At 39.3% G+C, this 20,225-nt stretch overlaps 1 protein-coding gene across 2 annotated transcripts in view; it reads left to right on the forward strand.

Moving 5' to 3' along the window:
- LOC306859084 (PRKC apoptosis WT1 regulator protein-like) overlaps window positions 1–19,637 on the forward strand; it is a 68,378-nt gene extending 48,741 nt beyond the window's left edge. For both annotated transcript variants that reach the window (XM_079399903.1, XM_079399902.1), the window contains exons 5-7: window positions 3,146–3,227; window positions 4,623–4,727; window positions 17,106–19,637. In XM_079399903.1, coding sequence (XP_079256029.1) covers window positions 3,146–3,227; window positions 4,623–4,727; window positions 17,106–17,192 — 274 coding nt within the window. In that variant the 3' untranslated portion in view covers window positions 17,193–19,637. The remainder of the gene's footprint in view (window positions 1–3,145; window positions 3,228–4,622; window positions 4,728–17,105) is intronic.
- The last annotated feature ends 588 nt before the right edge of the window (window positions 19,638–20,225 follow it).

Genomic DNA, 20,225 nt, shown 5'->3' on the forward strand with positions numbered 1-20,225 from the left:
AAATAGTCCATGTGACATCAGTGGTTCAACCTTAATTTTATGACGCTACGAGAATATTTTTTCGTCCTGCAGCGCTTGTGCAACACACATGAATGGTTTCTCAAATGGTGCATCTCATTGAAGAGTAACTGGAGGTTTGATTTTTCGCATGGCAGATGATCAAAGGACAGGTATTTCTTTTATGTGGGAACCCTAACCACATCTAGTGACCAGAATATTATAGTGGGCATAACAACCACCCACCCATAACATGCTAGCAATGGCATAGCAAGATGCTAACCACTCAGAACACCTCAGCATCCTGGCAGCTGGATGTCACATAGAAGTGTAAAAATCCATCCAAACATTTAAACTAGTTAATTTAAATGAACAAACCGGTTCACTAAAATGAATCAGACCTCACCGTTTACAATCGCTTGGACTCAATTTGCACAGAAAGTGCCAGTGCATTGTGGATCCAGGGTGATGCAGACAAAAGCCCATCTAAAGCTCAGTCTGGCCGTTTGATTAGTCGCCCATCTTTCTGCACCGATACTCGCACTTCAACACCCAGGGCTCTGCCGCAGCTGGCACGACAGGTGGATGACAGAACCGGCAGTAGAAACTGCAATGAACATGCTCACAATGCATCAGAACAAAAAGAGGAGCTAGCCATGAAGTAATGACGTTCTGTTGCAGACAATTAATGTTTCGGAGACAAGTAAAATATGTCTGCTGAGGTTATTTGAGGCCTAACCAAAAGTTTATTCTTGAGGAATTAACACACAATGAATTAAATCTGCGGCCAGCTAGTACGGCCAACATATTTAGAGTTGACTTCCGGCCCTCTCTCTCTCATACACACAAAGCCCCCTGCCGGGTTTCCAGGAGCAGATCATTACATCTGCCTCCTCCTGTTTCCTCTCCACAGGGGACTAATGCAACAGAGTGGCTTGTTACATTCCCAGGACATGAACATTCAGATTGGACATCTGCTCCATTCTCCAAATCGATCAGATTCAGACTACACTATACTGATAGAGCCATGGCGAAATACTAAATAGTTTGGGTCCATGAGCATTAGGCCGGTCGGTTGCACATCGGCTCCATTCTGTACGTTTGACCTGAATCTCCTCATTAGATGAAGCACTTCACCGTACCTCCTCATTAGCTGGAGGATTAGAACGGCCGTCTGTCAAAAGAGAGACACTCTGGGAATAACCGCGGAGAACATTTGAGCTGGCAAATGGTTTTTCAGCGCCCGAGCGATCGTCGCCCAACCAGACCTCCGTGGATGATAATGTTATGTTGGCTAGAGCTCCTTTCAGTGCATCTGTGGTTAGAGAGTGTTAAAACCTTTAGAAGAGAGAGGCGATTTGAAGCTAGTTCCAGCCAGAGCAGGATATTTTTGCGGTGCCAGTGTCGCGTTTGTCACTTTCACAGCTGATTTCACAGCAATTTCAAGAACATTTCTGAATTCTGTTTTTTGGTAGCTGTGAAATGTAAATGTTTAAAATGTAAAATAACAAGTTGTTTTGACTAGGGCTGTGTCCTCTTTTAATTTGAGAGTGGCCACAAATGCATTCTGCAGATCTGATCGCATGCTTCAAAACAGCATTTAGCATCGGTTTTGTCTTTTCAACTTAATGAATATATATGTGTGTGTGTATGTATGTGTATATATATATATATATGACATAATAATGTTGGACAGATATGGTTTTAACCATGTTGATTTGAGGTGAGGCAGTGTAACATTACATACATATGAAGCATTACTTATGCATGATGCGCATTGTCTATTTATTCCACACGTAATTCTGACTAAAGAAATGAATTATATCCTAAAACAAGAAATTGATATGTCACAACAGTCTGTAAAGCTGCTGTGAAACAATGTGTAATGTGAAAAGCGCTATACTAATAAACCTGACTTTACTTGACTTCAATAACTCTCAAGTACTGTAGGAATTTCCCTGAAGAAAGTGAAGTCACTATAAGATCAGGAACATTTATTAAGAAAATAAATAGACTCTGATTTGATTACATGGTCTCGTTTAAGAGATGTATCCTGATGATTCTCTGGATGAGACTAGCTTTCTATATTCACTTTTTTAAACAGAATTTTAGATATTCTATATAAGGAATATCGCATCTAACTTTTGATACATGAAATCTTTAACATTACATACAATTTCAGGGAGCATGGAAAATGCAGGGAGTTCATAAATCTGCAAATCCTCATGCAGGTGAAAAAAAAGACCACACACACAAGCCTTTCTCTAATTCGTTGCCAGTTCTTTTCTTCCCGCTTTTGTGGAATGTACAGACAGGCCTAGCTCAGAACAACACTCTAAAGTGAAAAGAAGGCCCAATAATTTGATTCCCGGGAAAGGTTTATCAGCCGAATGAGTGAAATATTATGAAGGAATCCTCTCCAAATCTTCCACATATGTAATTACTGAAATGAAGCTGGTTAAAATAAGTTCCACATGAATATTCCCGGAGCGTCTGGCCTAAGCAAAGAGCGAGAAAGATGGGGAGAGTGTGAAACAAATGGAAAAAGACAGATATTCTTCCCCAACCCTACTCCCCCCTTTTTTGGCTAGCTGCACAGCGGTGTCACAAGGCACAGTTCTGTAAGAAGCAGGTTTGTTCTCCTTGCTAATGACAGCACATTGCTCTAATGCCTTCTACTGTGCCATAAAAAGGCTTTTCATACTCTGATAATTTACTACTTGTTTTCTTATTTCTGCCCCTACGAAATAAAAGACGCACTTTCCAAGCCATTATGTTAGAAAAAGGTTGAGGTCTCATTTGAAGGGAGAAAAATGTGTGAAAAGATGTTTTAGCAAGGCATCTTTTGTAACAGAACACAGTGAAAAAGCATGCACCTGTTTTTTTATTTATGCTTTTAAGGAGACGTCTCCATTAGAGGTGCGTGGCACCACCAGCTGTGAGTCACGAACTAGGCACACTGTTAGAAAATGTTAATAAGCATGACAACTTTTGGTTTGTTGTGTGCTGTATTTGAGATGTTCAAAGGGAAGGTAATATGTAGGCCTATTCATTTAGATGCTCCAGCTAAAATATATATAAGTTGTTTGCCATTAGAAATGGATTTTCACTCAAAATGTGGTGTTTTTTTTTTTTTGTCTGTGTGCAGCGACGAAGACGGAAACAGATATCGCCATCGACATGGCGATGCGCCCACAGCCCCGGAGAAAAGGATAGAGGAGCTAGAAAGGGTACGTTCCTGTGCATTTACCATCAACATAGAACAGCCTGTCCTACCTACAGCTTTTCACACAGGTCCTGTCCCAAACAACACATTTGACCTGAACTTTTTGATCTCGTAGACTTTCCTCGTATCCTTCGAGTCCATTTTTGCCTCAATCTGTACACATACTCGATCAGCATTGCCTTTCGCTCGAGGCAGAAATGTCAACATTTCATCCTGTTTCTGATGGCTTTCTGCTATCTTTAGGTCGACACCAAATGACCGGTGCCGTTTCCGACTTTCGGAATCCTGACCTTTCTCTGGAAGACCTCTCCGTCCGCAGCACTTTTACGAAACGCCACAAGACCAAACCCCGTGCCTCTTACTCTCAAATGTCAGCATACTTTCAAACCCGGAACCCACATGGACTCATTTTCATATACTGATATTAAATTTCATTTCAGCATGGGGTCCATATCCAAACCCAGTAAGCCTAGAGTTTTTTTTAGCACCTTATCTTGCAGTGGTTTCGTAAGGTTTCACTTATATATCTCAGCGTGACTCAGACAGCACTGTAATAACCTTCAACTTAATTGGCTTAAGATTTTCCATGCAACAAACTGACAAGCAGCGAACGCTTTATAGCAAGATGAATATTTCTTAAACCTCAAGATCAGCTGAACAGCAATCTTAAAGGCACATGACGCATTAAGACACGATAATTATTGTAACGTCTGTAGCAACGGTCAATCGAGGTGCTGCTTTATAGCCCTGTATTATAGTCATAAATATTAATGCGTCTCTGAGGATGTAGGAACATATGTTCACATGCTCACGTGTAGGTGTGATGGATGATAAACATTTGTAAGAGGGAGAATTGAGCATTTACCTCCTAAGCGAAAGGAAAAGCCGTGGGGAACACGGACAGCAGACTTTTATGTCCTGTTTTGAATAAAACAAACAGCACATCCTAACCACACTCGACGTGCCAAGTTTGTAATAAACTATTTTTCTGCCCATACCAAAAATGAGGTTGCTACTTGATAATGTATGTTGAATGCTATAATGTGGAACAGTATTTTAGAGCAAAGAAATGTCACTATCATACACAGCGCTGCAGAAACATAACCAAGCAACTTACAAGGTGCTGTCATTTGTTCATTTCTAGAGCGTTAATGTGAACTAAGGTGCAAAATCATTTGCAAAAGACCATGATATTCACAATCACCCACATTTCCATCAGTGTCTATCAAGTATTCAGAAACCTGCCAAGCATGGCATTAATCTGACATGCTAAGAGTTTAGTTAATCCTAACAGTGCTTATTTGCATACAGAAGTACGAAAGTAGGCAAAGCAGCACACACTTTGTACTACTGTAATTGCGTTTAAGGCTTTGTATCTGATGGAATTGCACTTTCACAGGAGCTGGCCGCAGAGAGGCAGGAGAACAGTCACCTGTTGAAAGCCCACCAGGACAAGGACGAGCTGATCGTTAAGCTGAAGGAGGAGATCGACCTGCTAAACCGGGTGAGAAGCAGACAGCGGTCTCGTAGCACCTGAACGAGCGACTTTACATGCCCACGTGTCCAGAAGCATTATTTGTCATACTTATTTTTCCCCTTTGATAACTACCTTAATTTGCGTACGGAGACGGAAATGTCAATATAACTGCTATTAACTTGACGATTAATTAGAAGTTACAATTTATAGGCAGCTCGCACACACTCTTAGAGCATTTTACTTGGGCTTACCTCAAATCAGGGTTTCTATATGTTTTCCTTTTCCAAATTCCATATTATTCCAGAATTGGCTGTATATTTAGCAGTGAATATTTAACATGGTTTTAATATAGGCCAGCGGTCACAGTCAGTACACTTGCATGATATATATTTGGACACTGACACAATTTTCATAATTTTGGTTCTGTATGCCACCAGAACAGAATGAGAAACAAAACAATCAAGATGAAATTGATGTGCAGACTTTAAGCTTTAATTGAAGGGGTTGAACAAAAATATAGCCTAAAATGCTTAGGAATGACAACCATTTTCATACACAGCCCCCCAATATCAGAAGCTCAAATGTAATTGGACAAATAAATAATCATACATAATGTTCATTTGTAATATTTTGTTGAGAATCCTTTGCAGGCAATGACTGCCTCAAGTCTGGAACTCGCGGACACCACCAGAGACTGGGTTTCCTCCTTTGTGATGCTTTGCCAGACCTTTACTGCAGCTGACTTCAGTTGTCGTTTGTTTATAGGACTTTCTACCTTTTTTAGTTTTGTTTTCAGCAAATGGAATGCATGCTAAATCGGGTCGAGATCAAGAGATTGACTTGACCATCGCAGAATATTCCTTTTTTTTTTTTACCTACAAAAACTGTACCCCTTTCACACTGCACGTTGGTCCAGGAAAATTAACGTTCACAATGAAAAAATATGTGCAAACTGATCAGGGAGCTCCTCACTATCCATGCTGAGGCTAAGATTGTTCACCAGCTTAGTGAAACTGAATGTCACATTATACGTCACATCGTAATGTCACGTGTCTTTACGGGATCTTTGTGGGATGTGTGTGAACACAGAGATTCTGGAAAAATCACTGGCAGTGTGAATGAACCACAATCAGACGATCACGGGATACATTATTAATGTATTTTCTGGAATTTCTGTGTGAAAGAGGCTCATGTTTTGGGTTTTGACTGAATCTGGGCAGAAAGTGATACACTTCAGAATACTTCTGGCTGCTTCTGTCCGCTTCTGTCCTCTGTCACATCATCACTAAAAACCAGTGATCCAGTGCCACTGAAAGCCATGCACGCTCATGCCATCACACTGCTCCACCATGTTTCACAGAGGATGTTGTGCGCTTTGGATCATGAGCCGAGGCTTCTTCATACTTTTTCTTCCCGTCATTCTGGTACAGGCTGATCTTAATTTCAGCCGTCCAAAGAATGCTTTTCCACAAGTGGTCTGGCTTTTTTATGTTTTTTGGGAAAGTCTAATCTGGCCTTGTTTGCACCTTGTGGTGAACCCCCTGTATTTGCTCTCGTGAAGTATTTGCTTGATTGTAGACTTTGACAGTGACACGCAGACCTCCTGGAGAGTGTTTTTCACTTGGCTGGATGTTGTGAAAGGGTTTTTCTTTACCATGGATAGGATTCTCTGATCATCCACAACTGTTGTCCTCAGTGGATATCCAGGCCTTTTTATGTTGGTGAGCTCACCAGCGTGTTCTTTTTTTTCTCTGAATGTACCAAACTGTTGATTTGGCCACTTCTAATGTTCCTGCTACCTCTCTGATGGTTTTGTTTTGTTTTTGAAGCCTAACAACTGTCTGTTTCACTTGTACGGAGAGCTTGTTTGACCGCACGATGTGGGTTCACAGCAACAGCTTCCAAATGCAAATGACACCCTTAGAATCAACTCCAGAACTTTTACCTGTTTAATTGATGTAGAAATAAGGAAAGAATAGGCCACACCTGTCCATGAAACAGCCTTTGACTAAATTGTCCAATTCCTTAACCTTTCCTCCAATTTTGATGATAATACCTTCAAATGAAAGCTCAGAGTGTGCACTTTAAGCCCATCTTATGGTGCATTGTCATCATTGAACTGTAACATGTTTTGGCAGCTAAAATAATCAAAATTGTGCTTGTGCCCAAATATATATGGACCTGACTGTATATGACCTTTACAAGGGTATCAGTTAAGGAGTAGTTATTAAAATACTGCAGTTAAGTGAAACCAGTAAACCTGGTAAAAGTAGGCCTTTATAGCAGCAGATTGGGACAGAAGGTGCTAAACAGCGTAGTATCCAAAGAGGCAAAAACGTAGCATTATGTAAAATGTTTTTTTTGGGGGGGCTTGAATTAGCAGACAGTGCTTTAAATGAAGTGAGCTGGTGATGACCGAAACGTTCTGGCTAAAGCAATAAAAATGCAATAAAATAAAGCCTAAAAAATTATGCGGATCTTGCACGTTCCCAAAGTTTATCCTCCTCACAGACCTGAGGTGCTTTAGTACTCGTATTTCAGCAGTGTTGGCATGTTTGTCACACAGAGCATCCCATTAAGCAGAGTCTTAATTAAAAGCATCTGAGTTGGACGTGAGCACACTGTTATATTTACACTTGTTTACACAGCTAATGGACATTACTCATCCTCTAACCTCTCACGCTATTTACTAAGGCATCTCGCAGACCGCGGTTATGTCTTCTGTGGAGTTTGCAGGTGTTTTGGTTTCTGGAAAGCTTTTTTGCCCCTTCTTTTGGCCTTCCCCAAACAGCCACGTCTCATGTAGGCGGCAACTAAACAGAAACGATTATCAAACGACCACGTCACATCTCGCAGCAATCAGCTCCATATTGTAAAGGCGCTCAGCAGCTTAGTGGAAGATTACAATTATCCTCTGCTTTAGGGTAACAAATGTTTTCAGGTCTCAGTGCATTTCGAGCAGTAAGTGTTTATGTGAGAGGACTGCTTCTCAATTGGGCCCGATTGGAACTTTGATCAACATTATAGAGACACTGTGTCCTTTAGGTGTAGATCCAAAGGGACTGACTCTCCTTGTTTTTTGTGTTTGTGTTATTGTGAACCAGAGCTAGAACGTATGAGTGTTTGAAGCTGCAGGCCAGTCATTGCGGAGCACGAAAGAGGCTGGACTCTTTGAACATGCACTTGGCCCATGCAGGGTACGAAGGATAGACAAAGCGCGTAATGCTTATGATCTTTAAAAGTTGATGCAGTCCAACTGTAGAAGCTTGCTTGTAAGCAAATGTGTTTGTTTTTTTTTCTCAGTAGTTTGTTGCATGTAGTCATGTGGAGCTGTACTAGTAACTTGTTCACGCTTTGACAGTTTGGTGTCAGTGACAGTGTCTTTATGAAGCTGACAGCACCACACTGGGAAAGCATTGTAATTAGTCAGTTAAGACATGGGGTGAGTGATTGTGAAATGATAGGATGTTGTAAAGTGTGGTTGTACTGCAGATGATCCATATGGTAGTCATTGCATGTAGGTTTACACTGGTAATACACGTAATGTGTTTTTGTTGTGTTATGTAATACGTAAAATGAAATGTGAGATAACGGCATGTTAATGTGTTGTAAAGTTGTTAGAAGGCAAAGTCTAGAGTTCCTTAAAAGCAGCTGAAGTAAATGATGCTTTGCCTTGTCAAATTAATATCGAGTCCCCACGGAAGAAAGTAGTAGCACCATTCTTTGCTTGTGGAACAGTCTTTATTGGTTTTCAATGTGTAAGTTGAAGTTTTGTGGTGTGTGGTCAGTTCCAGCAAGCATAGCTGCGAAGTGTCTGTGTGCTGTTTTAGTACAGGAGGTTACTATTTATGTAGTGGAGTTTACAGTGTGGAGTTGTTTTTTATGTAATGACTGTTGTGCAGCTTGGTAATAATGCTTTGGTTTTTTTGTACTTATATGCGTGCGGTTTGCCGAGATGCCATCTGTAGGCATTAGACATGATGTAATGTCCTGAGGTAGTGTACCTTTTAGAGTGTGTTCCAAGCATGCCTTTGGCACCATGGCCTTTTGGAGTGGCTGTGTTATAAATTAGGTATATGGTAGGTGTTGATATGTCAGTATGTGTAAGTGACTTGAAGCATGTTTGAAAGACCTGATGTCCTGATACTTGTGCCCTAGATGTGTAAGGTTGATGGTAAGGTGTGCTATTTATGTAGTGTTTATAGTACTAGCTTAATTGATTGTTCCTAACTGTAGTTGTGTTGCGGCTGTTGCATGCGTCTGTTATCTGCCACAGCCTATTGGATGGTTTGAAGTGTGTAGTAACGAGCTGATGGGCACAATCAGGAGTGGCATCTGCTGGCTGGAGTCGCCTGTTGTCTTTGTCTGAGATTCCAGGCTATGCTCTCACTTCCTTCCAACACAAGCACAGCTTCAGAGACTCACACGGACCCCTCAAACCTTTTCGTCGTGTGGCTTGTGGTAGCACATTAGTAATGCAAATAACTTAATCGGATTACTTTTTTTGGCAAGTAACTACTTTTACAAGAAATTATCTGCGTTACTTTTTCAAGTAACGCAAGTAGGGCTGTCGCGATTCGTCGATTTTAGTCGCCTAGTTGATTTTTTTAAATCGTTGACTTCATTTTTTTTGCGTTGACTAACCGGCAAAATACCGCATGTGGCGCATTTCAAGGGCGAGAATCCATAAAACACATTTTTAGGCTATTTTCCAAGGCTGCATGATATATTAAACCCATTTAAAAATCATAATTAAGCATAATTGTGAATTCACAAACTCTATGATTTAATTTATATGCGCTTTAATTATTTACATGTGGAGCGTCTCAAACTCCATCTCTGCATGTTGTTGTGAGTTTGGGTTTATTATAACCTTCATCTGGGAACGCAACGTGCGCCATTTAATCAGATTTGTGAGGTAAATCATTTATAAATCTATACAAACACAGGAGAATACATCACGATTTCAAAATAAAAGCTCAAACCCTCACTCGGAGTTTACACGTTTTGATGTCCTCATATTAATTTAATTACAGCGGCTATAGCATTTCTGTCCTAAAGGAATGGCCAAATTAATAAAGATTAAGTGTACGTGTGAATTAAATGGTGCATGGTCAATATTAAACAAGGATTAAATCACACAGTAATGTGTAAAAACAATCATCCCGCCGTCGGCGCCCCTGCAGGCCTTTGTTGTTATGCGTAATCCATATGATTTCTTGCTTTTGATAATTTATTTGAACTAATTATTATTGCATCATTGCTATTATATATGTATTTTAAGTCATTTTAAAAGCTATTGTTATTACCACAAAAATAAAATAATATAATTATAGGGCCCTATGAAATCCGTTGTATTTCCAAATTCAGTTTTTAAAATTGTATTAATCAAAATGCCTGTCTAATTAATTGAGTTTTACAGTTTTATCTGTACCAAATTCTGTTGTCCATTATTTTCTGGATTCCATTTTAATGGTTCCATTAAATTTTAATAATAAAAAGCATCTCCAATTAATTGATTTTATTTTTATATATATATATATATATATATATATATATATATATATATATATATATATATAAAACTTTTTTTTTTGTCAGAAATACTGCACATTTACATTTTTCACCAAAATAAATTCTGGTAAATACTCGTTTCAGTGTTTTCCCTACGAATGGAAGGAAAGAGACAGGTCTGTAGTTATCTAAAAGAGAAGTATTTAATGTAGGTTTTTTGATCAGTGGGGTTACCTGAGCCTGCTTGAATGCTGTGGGGAAGATGCCTGTGAGGAGAGATGTTGATAATGTGTGTGAGTGCCGGTAAGTGTGTGGGAGAGATTGTTTGGAGAAGGTGTGAGGGGATTGGGTCGAGAGGACATGTTGTAGGATGGCTGGAGAGGAGAAGTTTGGATACTTCTGCCTCGGTGAGGGGACAGAAGGAGAAGATGGGAGTTAGAGCAGTGGATGTGGTTGATTGGAGGTCCTGTGGAGTTGAGAACTGGTTACTGATTGTTCTAGTTTTGTCTGTGAAAAAAGAGGTTATCAAAGTCGTCAGTGGTTATCAAAGTAGTGGGAGGTAGAGGAGGGGGACAGAGGAGAGAATTAAATGTTCTGAAGAGATTACGCATGTCTGGAGCGCTGTTGATCTTGTTGTGGAAATGTGAGGATTTGGCAGTGTGGACTTCAGTAGAGAAAGATGAAAGCAAAGACTGATACCTACTCGGGTCCGACGGATCGTTTGATTTGCATCATTTTATCTCTGCCACTCTGAGTTTGGTCCGATTCTCACGAAGAACAAAGGATAACCAGGGGTTAGAAGGGGCAGCCCGTGCTGGCCTGGAGGAGAGAGGACAGATGTCGTCTAGACAAGAGGTTAAGGTAGAGCATAAAGTGTCAGTGGCTGCATTTACATCCAGAGAAGAGAAATGGGTAGGCGAGGGAAGAGAGGAGGATACTACAGAGGAAAGAAGGGAGGGGGACAGGGAGCGTAGGTTGCGTCTGAAAGTAACCGGTAAGGGAGATGGTGGCACCTGTGTAGCAAAATGTAAAGTAAATGTAATGAAGAAATGGTCAGAGATATGTAGTGGTTGTACCAGAATGTTATCTGTAGAACAATTGCGTGTGTAAATTAAGTTGAGTTGGTTACCCGATTTGTGTGTGCTAGTAGTGGTAAGGCGTTTGAGATCAAATGAAGCTAGGAGTGACTGGAAGTCTGTAGCATAAGGCCTGTCTAGGTGAATGTTGAAATCGCAGAAGACTAAGAGTGGAGTGCCATCCTCCATGAAAGAGGACAGCAGTCCGTCCAGCTCATCTAGGAAGGTTGGTAGAATTTGGCCAGGGGGACGGTAGATTACCACAATCTGGAGTCTTATAGGAGCTGTTACAGTAACGGCATGAGATTCAAATGAGTTGAGATTGCCTAGGGGAGAGTGGGTAGAGTATTTCCAATTGTTAGAAATGAGCAAACCAGTGCCCCCACCCCGGCCAACTTGCCTAGGGGTGTGAGAGAAAGAGAAATTGTGAGAGAGGGCAGCTGGGGTTGCCGAGTCTTCTGGACGAATCCAGGTCTCAGTCAAGCCCAGGATGCTGAGTGTGGAATGTAAGGAAAATGCAGAAATGAAGTCTGCTTTGTTGACAGCTGACTGGCAATTCCAAAGATCTACAGCGAAAGAAAGAGGTGCAGTGGAAGATGTAGAGATAGGGTGCAGGTTAGCAGGGTTACGTAACCTTCTGCGTGTGTTTTTAGAGCGAGGTTGAGAGAGAACCGGAATGATTTGGAAACGCATGATAGACGCGGAAAGATAGATGATAGGAAAGTGTGAGGGAAGATAAAAACGATACTGAAGTGTGTGCTCTGTGTCGTTGCTCGGTCAAAGTCGCGCAGGAAAAAGTCGTCTGTCTTTACACTCGTTGGTCTTCACACGAGGAGGCTGAACGCTTCCGCTGACGCGTCAGCGCTCTGACATCAAATTAAAACAGTCTAAAAAACTAGAGTGAAAACAGCTGTGGCCAGCTTCTGATCAGCCCAGCCAATAAGGTAGGACTGCTAATAGCTCAAGACGAAACTAACACTTTGCACAATCACACAGGCTCGTTCTCAGCTGAGCAGTGTTAATTTTGGCAGGCATTTTTGATTTAGTCTTAGTCTTTATCTTGAGACGAAAATACTTAATAGTCTTAGTCACATTTTAGTCATTTGAGTCTTTCATAGTTTTAGTTGACGAAAAAACATTGCATTTTTGTCAAATTTTAGTTACCAACTGCAGTTACCAACATTTATTTTGGTAGCTATTTTATATGTAGTATTCTAACAAAAATAGTCACCAATACTTCTCTCTTTAGACCAAATCAATTAAGCTTGGTTATGAGAAATTTGAATCAAGGATTGAATTTGGAAAAACTGGAATAAATTTTCATGTTTTGGTAGAGATATAAATTAAACTAATTTTTCAGATACAGTAGGTTTACTTAAGTATACATTTAACATCTTTTGTTGGTTAACATTTATGACAGATAATTAGGAATGCTGTCCATTTAATATGGAAGGTATGCAAGTAGGCTAATAGCCTACAGACATAAGCTACATTCAGTTTTCATCCACCTGTTTAAGCTCACTTAAACCATAACAGACTGTATTTCCGTAGGATACTGTACATGATAGACATTTGGACTGCTGTGTGTGTATTGGAGCACTGAGAACTGAAGAAGTGGAGCGTGCGCGAGAGAGAGCACTTCTATCAGCGCGTTTCTGCCTATCGCACCTTCACTGACTTTAAGTTAATCGACAATGAATTGTGACTCCCGGGAAAAACGGGACGTCTGGTCACCCACTCACTAACCCTTCGGTTGCTGAGGCCATTGTTTCAGATCGCTAGTTCGCGTTTTGGTAGCCTATCGGTCCACTGCGGCTGCCATACTGAGACTAGATATGCAAACGCACCTTATCCAATGACAGAGACGCACATTTTGAAAGACAAGACAGTTAACTTAGCCTATAGGATGTATTTTGAATGTCCGGTAGTCCTCAAATAACATTTTAGTCTCGTCTTGTTAATGAGACGCGACATAAATTTTGTCATAGTTTTTATCATCAGATATTAGTTTTAGCTCGTCAACGTCTCGTCTTAGTCACAGAAAAAAGGTTCGTTGACGAATATTTTTCGTCTTCGTCTACGAAATTAACACTGCAGCTGAGGCGCAAATTATTCTAATTACCAGTGAGTGCAATCAAACAGAAAAACCCCAACGACAAATAGGTAGGAAACAAACTATTCCTTCCTAGTAGCAAGTAAATAATTTAAACAACAGAACTGCGACCAAGTTATTCAAAACACTTACGCGAGCTGCCGTCCGTCTCTTCTGGTGACTAATCGGCTTTCCCCGTTTTTTTTGTGGGAAATTAATTGTTTAGATTAATCGAAACATTAGTCGTTAGTGGCAGCCCTAAAAGCAAGCTACTTTGTTTTCCCTTTTGTTCACTGACCGCTCTCCTGTCCCCATGTTCAGCCAAATCAGGAGTAAGGGTAGAGGCACTTCCTTCGGCCTATTCATTTCACTTTTGGTGTGAAAGGACCCTCACAATTGCCAATAATTCTGATACGGCACCGTCAGCCAGTGGACGTGGACGGGGCCTGAGCAGTATATGACATCAACGTTTTTGGGGATTGGGGGGGTGCATTTTTATTATTTTACAGTGGTTGTGTCTACACACTGCTAAGACAGTAACAGGGCTCGACAGTGAGAGCATTTCACTCGCATTTGCGACTAAAAATAGATGTGTGCGAACTGGAAAATGTATTTAGGAGCGCAAGTGCGAATACAAAACAAAATACAAAACAGCCTAACTTATACAGTAGCCTATAACAAACGTATTAATTTATTCTGTTTATTTATGGAAAAATTGCGATGCAGCCTCATATGATTACTTTAGAACTTTAAAAAGGCAACGTTTTAATTTAAATGAGCACAGATGAGAAGAAAAGCGGAGCGAGTTAAAGTGAAGACGCGCTGAATGACGCACATTCGCCACTAGAGGGCGCTGCCGTTACCCCGGTAACCCAGTAAACAAATCAGCTGCGCTATTTTCCTAAAACTGTGTAAATGTTTCACACTCAGTCATTTAGATATTTATATTCGCTTTAATCTTCACAATAGCCTCAAATAATTCTTACTTAAAGACTTAATGAGCTATTTATTTTCAAACATTTTTTCTAAGCTAAAACATGGCCCATCCACTGATCTATAATAGAGAACAGTGGGCCTATCTATATATCAACGACTGATTCGTTATTATTGTTCAGTAACACAAGTTCCATTAGTTAACATGGAAAAAAACAATGACTGCATTTATTAATAACGCTATCTTAATTTCAACTTTTAATAATACATTATAAAATCAAAAGTTGTCTTAATATAATTCAATGGAGCTAACATTAACTAACATAGTTGTATTTTTTTATTAAATCAACATTGCACATTTTTAGTTAATGTTAACCTGCTTTAACTAATGTTAACAAATGGGACCTTACTTACCTATTGTTCTTTCGTTCATTTGAACAATCTTTTGCACTCTAATCTTGAAACACTTGTTTACTTTATATTTTTATGTATTTTTTATAAAAGTCTTTTAGTAAATTATCTTTAATAAAGTTATTTAACCTGTTAGGATGACACTTTTTTTCACTTAGAAATTATATATTGTGATTTAAAAACAAAAACATATACCGTGACACAAGCTTCAATGATTATTGTGAAAATTTTATACCGACACAGTTTAATAGGATTATAACTAGTTACATAATTAGCCTATTAAATAGTGTCTGAAGTAAAATTATTTAAAAACCTTGTGTACTTTCTGTATTCTGATAAATTAAATAATGGTGCTTGTAAATGTCTCTTTGTATCCCCTTATTAAGCTAAAACACCTAATTAGAAAAATTTGCATTGCGCCCCTAAATTTTTTTAATGCGCTCCTAAAGTTTTTGACTTAGGAGCACATGTGCTCCTTGGGGAATAGGTAAGCGTCAAGCCCTGCAGTAATATGCAAACACCATGTAAAAGTGCATTTTGCATCTGATGTCCCCTTTAAAAAATAAGCAGGTGACAAAAACAACACAATGCATTACTTTCCATAAACAGTAACTAAGTAATGCAATTCATTACTTTTTATAGAGTAATGCAATATGATTACTTTTAAAAATATCTTACCCCAACACTGGTATTAACTTGATCTTACAGGTTATCTTAAAGCCCTTAATAGCCTATAAAGCATGTCTCATGTTTGGGACGAATTGGATTACGCGCTTTCCCTGCAGCAGCTTGCTCTTTGCTCGCCGCTATTTTCCAGATGAGCTCATACAAAAACTATTAAGAAAAAACTTGACAAACCACCCCGCCATAACGCATCTAAACTTTTCTGTTGTTAGTTGAAAATGCTACTGTATAAACACAACCTTAGTACAAAGAATGCTGCCATGAGTTTAGACCCGCAGTGCTACTGCCGTATGCTATCAGCAAACGCAGCCTCTTTCCAGCTGTTACACAGCCTACCGTTGACTTGCCTGATGAACTCTGCTTTAGAGCGCAGCATCATGAAATCTAGTAGCAATAACAGCACACAACAACACAAAAAATACTTCAATCGCCGTCTTCGTGCAACATTATTAATTAGTTTGTTTGCAAGTGTAGTATACAAAGCTCTTTTCTCGTAAAACTGCACCGGAATTCTATAATAATCACATTTTTTCCTTTCCTGGAAAATCAAGTGCTACTTTTCATAGTTGTACACACAGCCTCCATTTAAACAACTTCTCAACCTTTGTTTTGGAGCTCATTTCGACATGCTGCGAGTAATCCCACCGACTGTCCGTCATCGTTAGTGACTGAGGAAACTGTAAATGAAACTTGACACTTTACTGCCAGAGCTTTTGATGAGTCCACAGCTGGTTTGCCGCTAATTGAACCTGCTAATGCTTCATTTGTTATTATTAATCCTGCTCCAGAAAACAGGAGACCCGACAGAGATGCTGTGTTTTAACTTTCAACGATAGCAAAGCGCACAACACCGACAAATAAGTACACTTTTAAAAGTGTACGCTACAAGGGGTAAAAGCCAAACAGATGCTTTTACCTCGCTCAATTTACAGTATACCACTTATTTTAAGCACGCTGACTTGCGCAACTAGCACTGGCATCCTAACACCAGCTCCAAAACCAAACAATACTAAAGAACGTAGTATAGGAATAGGAGAATCTTCAAAATTGGCTATTTCAACACATATGGGTCATTCATTATCAACTGAATCAGACATCAATGTATAGGAGTAATCCACTATTTTGTCAAGGGGGGTCAAAATGACTTTTTGACACAGAGATTGCTTGGTCGGTTAGTAAAAAAAAGTGACAAAAAGTAGTGAGAAAAAAAAAGTCAGAATTGTGAGATAAAAAGCTGCAATTACCTTAAAAAAAATTAAGTGGCAGAAATGGCCTTCCATAACTCTCTTCTATGGTTCTTGGGCTGTTGTTACTGATTCTTTGTGGAAGACTACCGAAAGTTTGGGCCGCAAAAGTGGGCAGTAGCATTTATGTTGTTGTCATTGAAACTGCCTATAGACCTACCAATGTAAAAATAACATAATACTGTGATCTTTCTGAAGTCATTTTGACCCCCCTCTACAGAATAGTGGATTACTCAAATGACATTTCATATTTTGGCTTTCATCAAAAAATTCAAATATTTGAGCCAGGGAGGTTTCTGAAACTTGGTTGATTTGACACGGAATCCCACACATTTCTGTTTAATACATTTTTGTGCTACAGATATTATATTAGCTTTGCTATGCTTTAATGTCAACCTCTATTGGAATCAGTTGATAATCACGTTGTCTGTATATTTGATGTGTTTTTCAGGATCTGGATGATATTGAAGATGAGAACGAGCAGCTCAAACAGGAAAATAAGACCTTGCTCAAAGTGGTCGGCCAACTCACCAGGTAGAACCCGGCAACCCAAGGATGGCTAAAATGGAGTCTGCGTCTCGCTGTGGCGGCCGGAGGGATTTGCTGAACGACGCCACCGCCGCTAACCTCTGTTCTTTACGTGCTCTGCTCTGGTCTTACGTGTCTGTCTGTCTTGTCGTCGCTCTCTGGAAGAGGATGCATGCGCGCCTTGGGGAGGCTTCGAGAACCCGGACCTCTGGCTGTCAAACCGAGCCGCCCGATGCGGTGTTACTCGAGGCCTCCCGCTTTTACGGAGGTTGTCAAAAGGAACTCGCCTTCTATTTAATGTAAATGTGTTCATAGGCTGCGCTGACTGTTCTTTTAAGGCTTACACAGGACAACGAAAAGAGAAAATGCCTTTGAATGTACGTGGTGCGGTACCAAATTTTTTTTCTTTCCTTTCTTTTTATTTTACTAGTTCAGAGGTTTTTTTTACATTCAAATCTCAAATTGTTCGAATCACACTTTAGGATATTTCAGCTTCTATCAGTTAAAAGTGGCCACAATTGCTTTTACATTTAAAATCTGGCTCTGTAACACACATCATTACCCATGAGTCTAAAAAGTGCCTGTTGGACCGTGGACTCATTTTAAACTGGGTAACCGATCCTCCCTGGCAGTTGGCGGTACTAGGACCGATTCCGTGTTTTGGCCTCCAAGAGCATCGCGCAATGAACGTGCCTCTGGCTTGGAGCTTGCAAATGCTGTAATGAATATTGTCTGATTTCTACATTTTACACGCTGTACAAATGTTTACAAGTTGTTTAAACTCTTGGTATCAATAGATGTAGCTATTCATCGTGTACGGTTAACGCGACGTATATCCTAGGCCGCTGCTGTGCGTTTTCAAAATAACCAAATCAATTTGGAGACGTTAAGCCCGTTCACATGGTCTCTCGTAGCCGATAAAGACGGCGATATGACATTTATTACTTTACGTTAAATTGCTATTGCAAGGTCACCACTTTAGGGGTTAATATGTACATTGATGCTAATCTACAATGCTAATGAAATGTATTGTGTAAAGTCATTTGAGGGGTTATCTTTTCTTTTTTTGTGTGTGTATAGGGGTGGGAGATATCTGTATCCCACCGCTTTACATAATGCATGTACAGACGATTGAATAAAAGTCAATAAAAATATTTCATGACATTTGTTTTTCTTCAGTAACTAAAGAAAATGTATGTTTTTTAAATGTATAATTACTTACTATATGTATGCTTGTAATTCTATTGCATAACAGTTAACTCTTTCCCCAACAAGTATGTTTTCACTGTTATACACTAGAGGGTGCTATTATGCATCTCCTGAATGAGTCTAGAAAGTGCTGCTCAAAAACACAGACCTAGGGGCTGTTCCATAAAAGACGCTAAGAAAAGCGGGGATTAAAGTCCAAAACCTGACTTGAAATAACCTAACAAATCAATCGGGACTAAAGCGGTTCCATAAACGACAGTTCAAGTTCACGCAATCTGACTAATGCTATCCAGGTTCAGTGAGTCAGGATAATGTGACGTGCACGCTTATTCTGAAGCAGCCCTTAATGTCGATCATGGATCAAATCGATCCACCATAGCAAACAGCGAATATTTGTGCTGTTTAACGCATTTGAAACATTGTGTTTTCCTCAGTGCATAACTGATACGTCACAGGTATATTTTTTACATCTGTAAATGTCAGAAAGCCATGCAAATATATCCATTTAGCTGTCAGGAGTGGGCGAGGCTTATGCGAGAGAACGAGCGCTGCGGCGCGCATGCGCGCTACACAGACAGAGCGGAATAGAATACTAGCGCAAGAATTCTGAATAAAATATACATTCTGCTAAAATATTTGTTGTTGGACATTAAATGTGACACATAGAATTTTAATTTCCTACATATAAGTGTATTTTTATGATAGCAGCAACTGTTAATCACTAGCTCAAATGTTGTATTAAATGTGTTTAATACAATTTGTAGAGTTAAATGTGTGTTCCTCTTATCAGTTAAAATGTACTCTGATTTCTATTATAAATTTACATTTTTAATTCAGTGATTTTAACTTTTGATTGTGTTTTTATGCTTTAAAGAGACATTTTAGATTGTAATGTTTTAATGTTCTAATAACCATAAAAGGTACAGCTGTCATAAATTCAGAGAGAAATGCTGCATGGCTAGAAACTTCTGATCAACTGCACAAGTAGCAACTATGTTAAAATGTCATTCGCCTACATTTTGGGCACAATACATTAAATACAGTTGGTTGTAGCCTATTTGTTATTTATTTGATTATTTAAGGTGTATTTTCTGTATACTTTTATTTTTGGACCGATAATAAATTAAACTGACTGTATGTGAGAGAGTCAGTGGTAATATGGATGCGTTCCTATTGGTCAGAGTTAGAGGAGCTCAGCTTAGCCTGACAGTTAGCCTGCTCCGGACCAGGTTAGTTTGCCAGCATAAGTTGCCGGGGTAACTGAGTTTGAACTTTTTTAAGTTTGATTCATGAAACCGAATCTACCAAAAATAAGCCTGACTAACCAAAATAAGCCTGGCTTATACTCTAATCTTGGTTTATGGAACAGCCCCCAGGAAGATGCAGAAACATGCAATCTTATACGTAAACATATGAAAAATAATGCGATCATCAACACAAACCGCATATAAATGAAAATTGCCTAATGCTACAGAGTGAAATGTCAATCCAGAAAGTGGTAAAGGCCTGTGCAAGCTTTGGGAATAGATGGAATCCATCTACTGCACCTTTGCTTTGATATTTCTGAATATGATCCAGCTGTAGTATTTGATAAAAAAATGCCATTTTGCTCAAAATGTTGCTTTTTTATTTAACCTACCTACATTCAAGTGTTAAAATAAAATAAAATAACAATATTTGAAGCTAGAATAAAACATTTTTTTGTTCAGATAATCATACAACAAAATATTCTGGGGGCCATGAAATTTTAGTGAAAATCAGCAAAAACGCTGGTGGGGAAAGAGTTAAACATTAAGTGTTATTTATTATTATTATTATTATTAAAATATTGAAA

Source organism: Barbus barbus (assembly GCF_936440315.1).
Source record: "Barbus barbus genome assembly, chromosome: 39".
Classification (NCBI taxonomy): domain Eukaryota; kingdom Metazoa; phylum Chordata; class Actinopteri; order Cypriniformes; family Cyprinidae; genus Barbus; species Barbus barbus.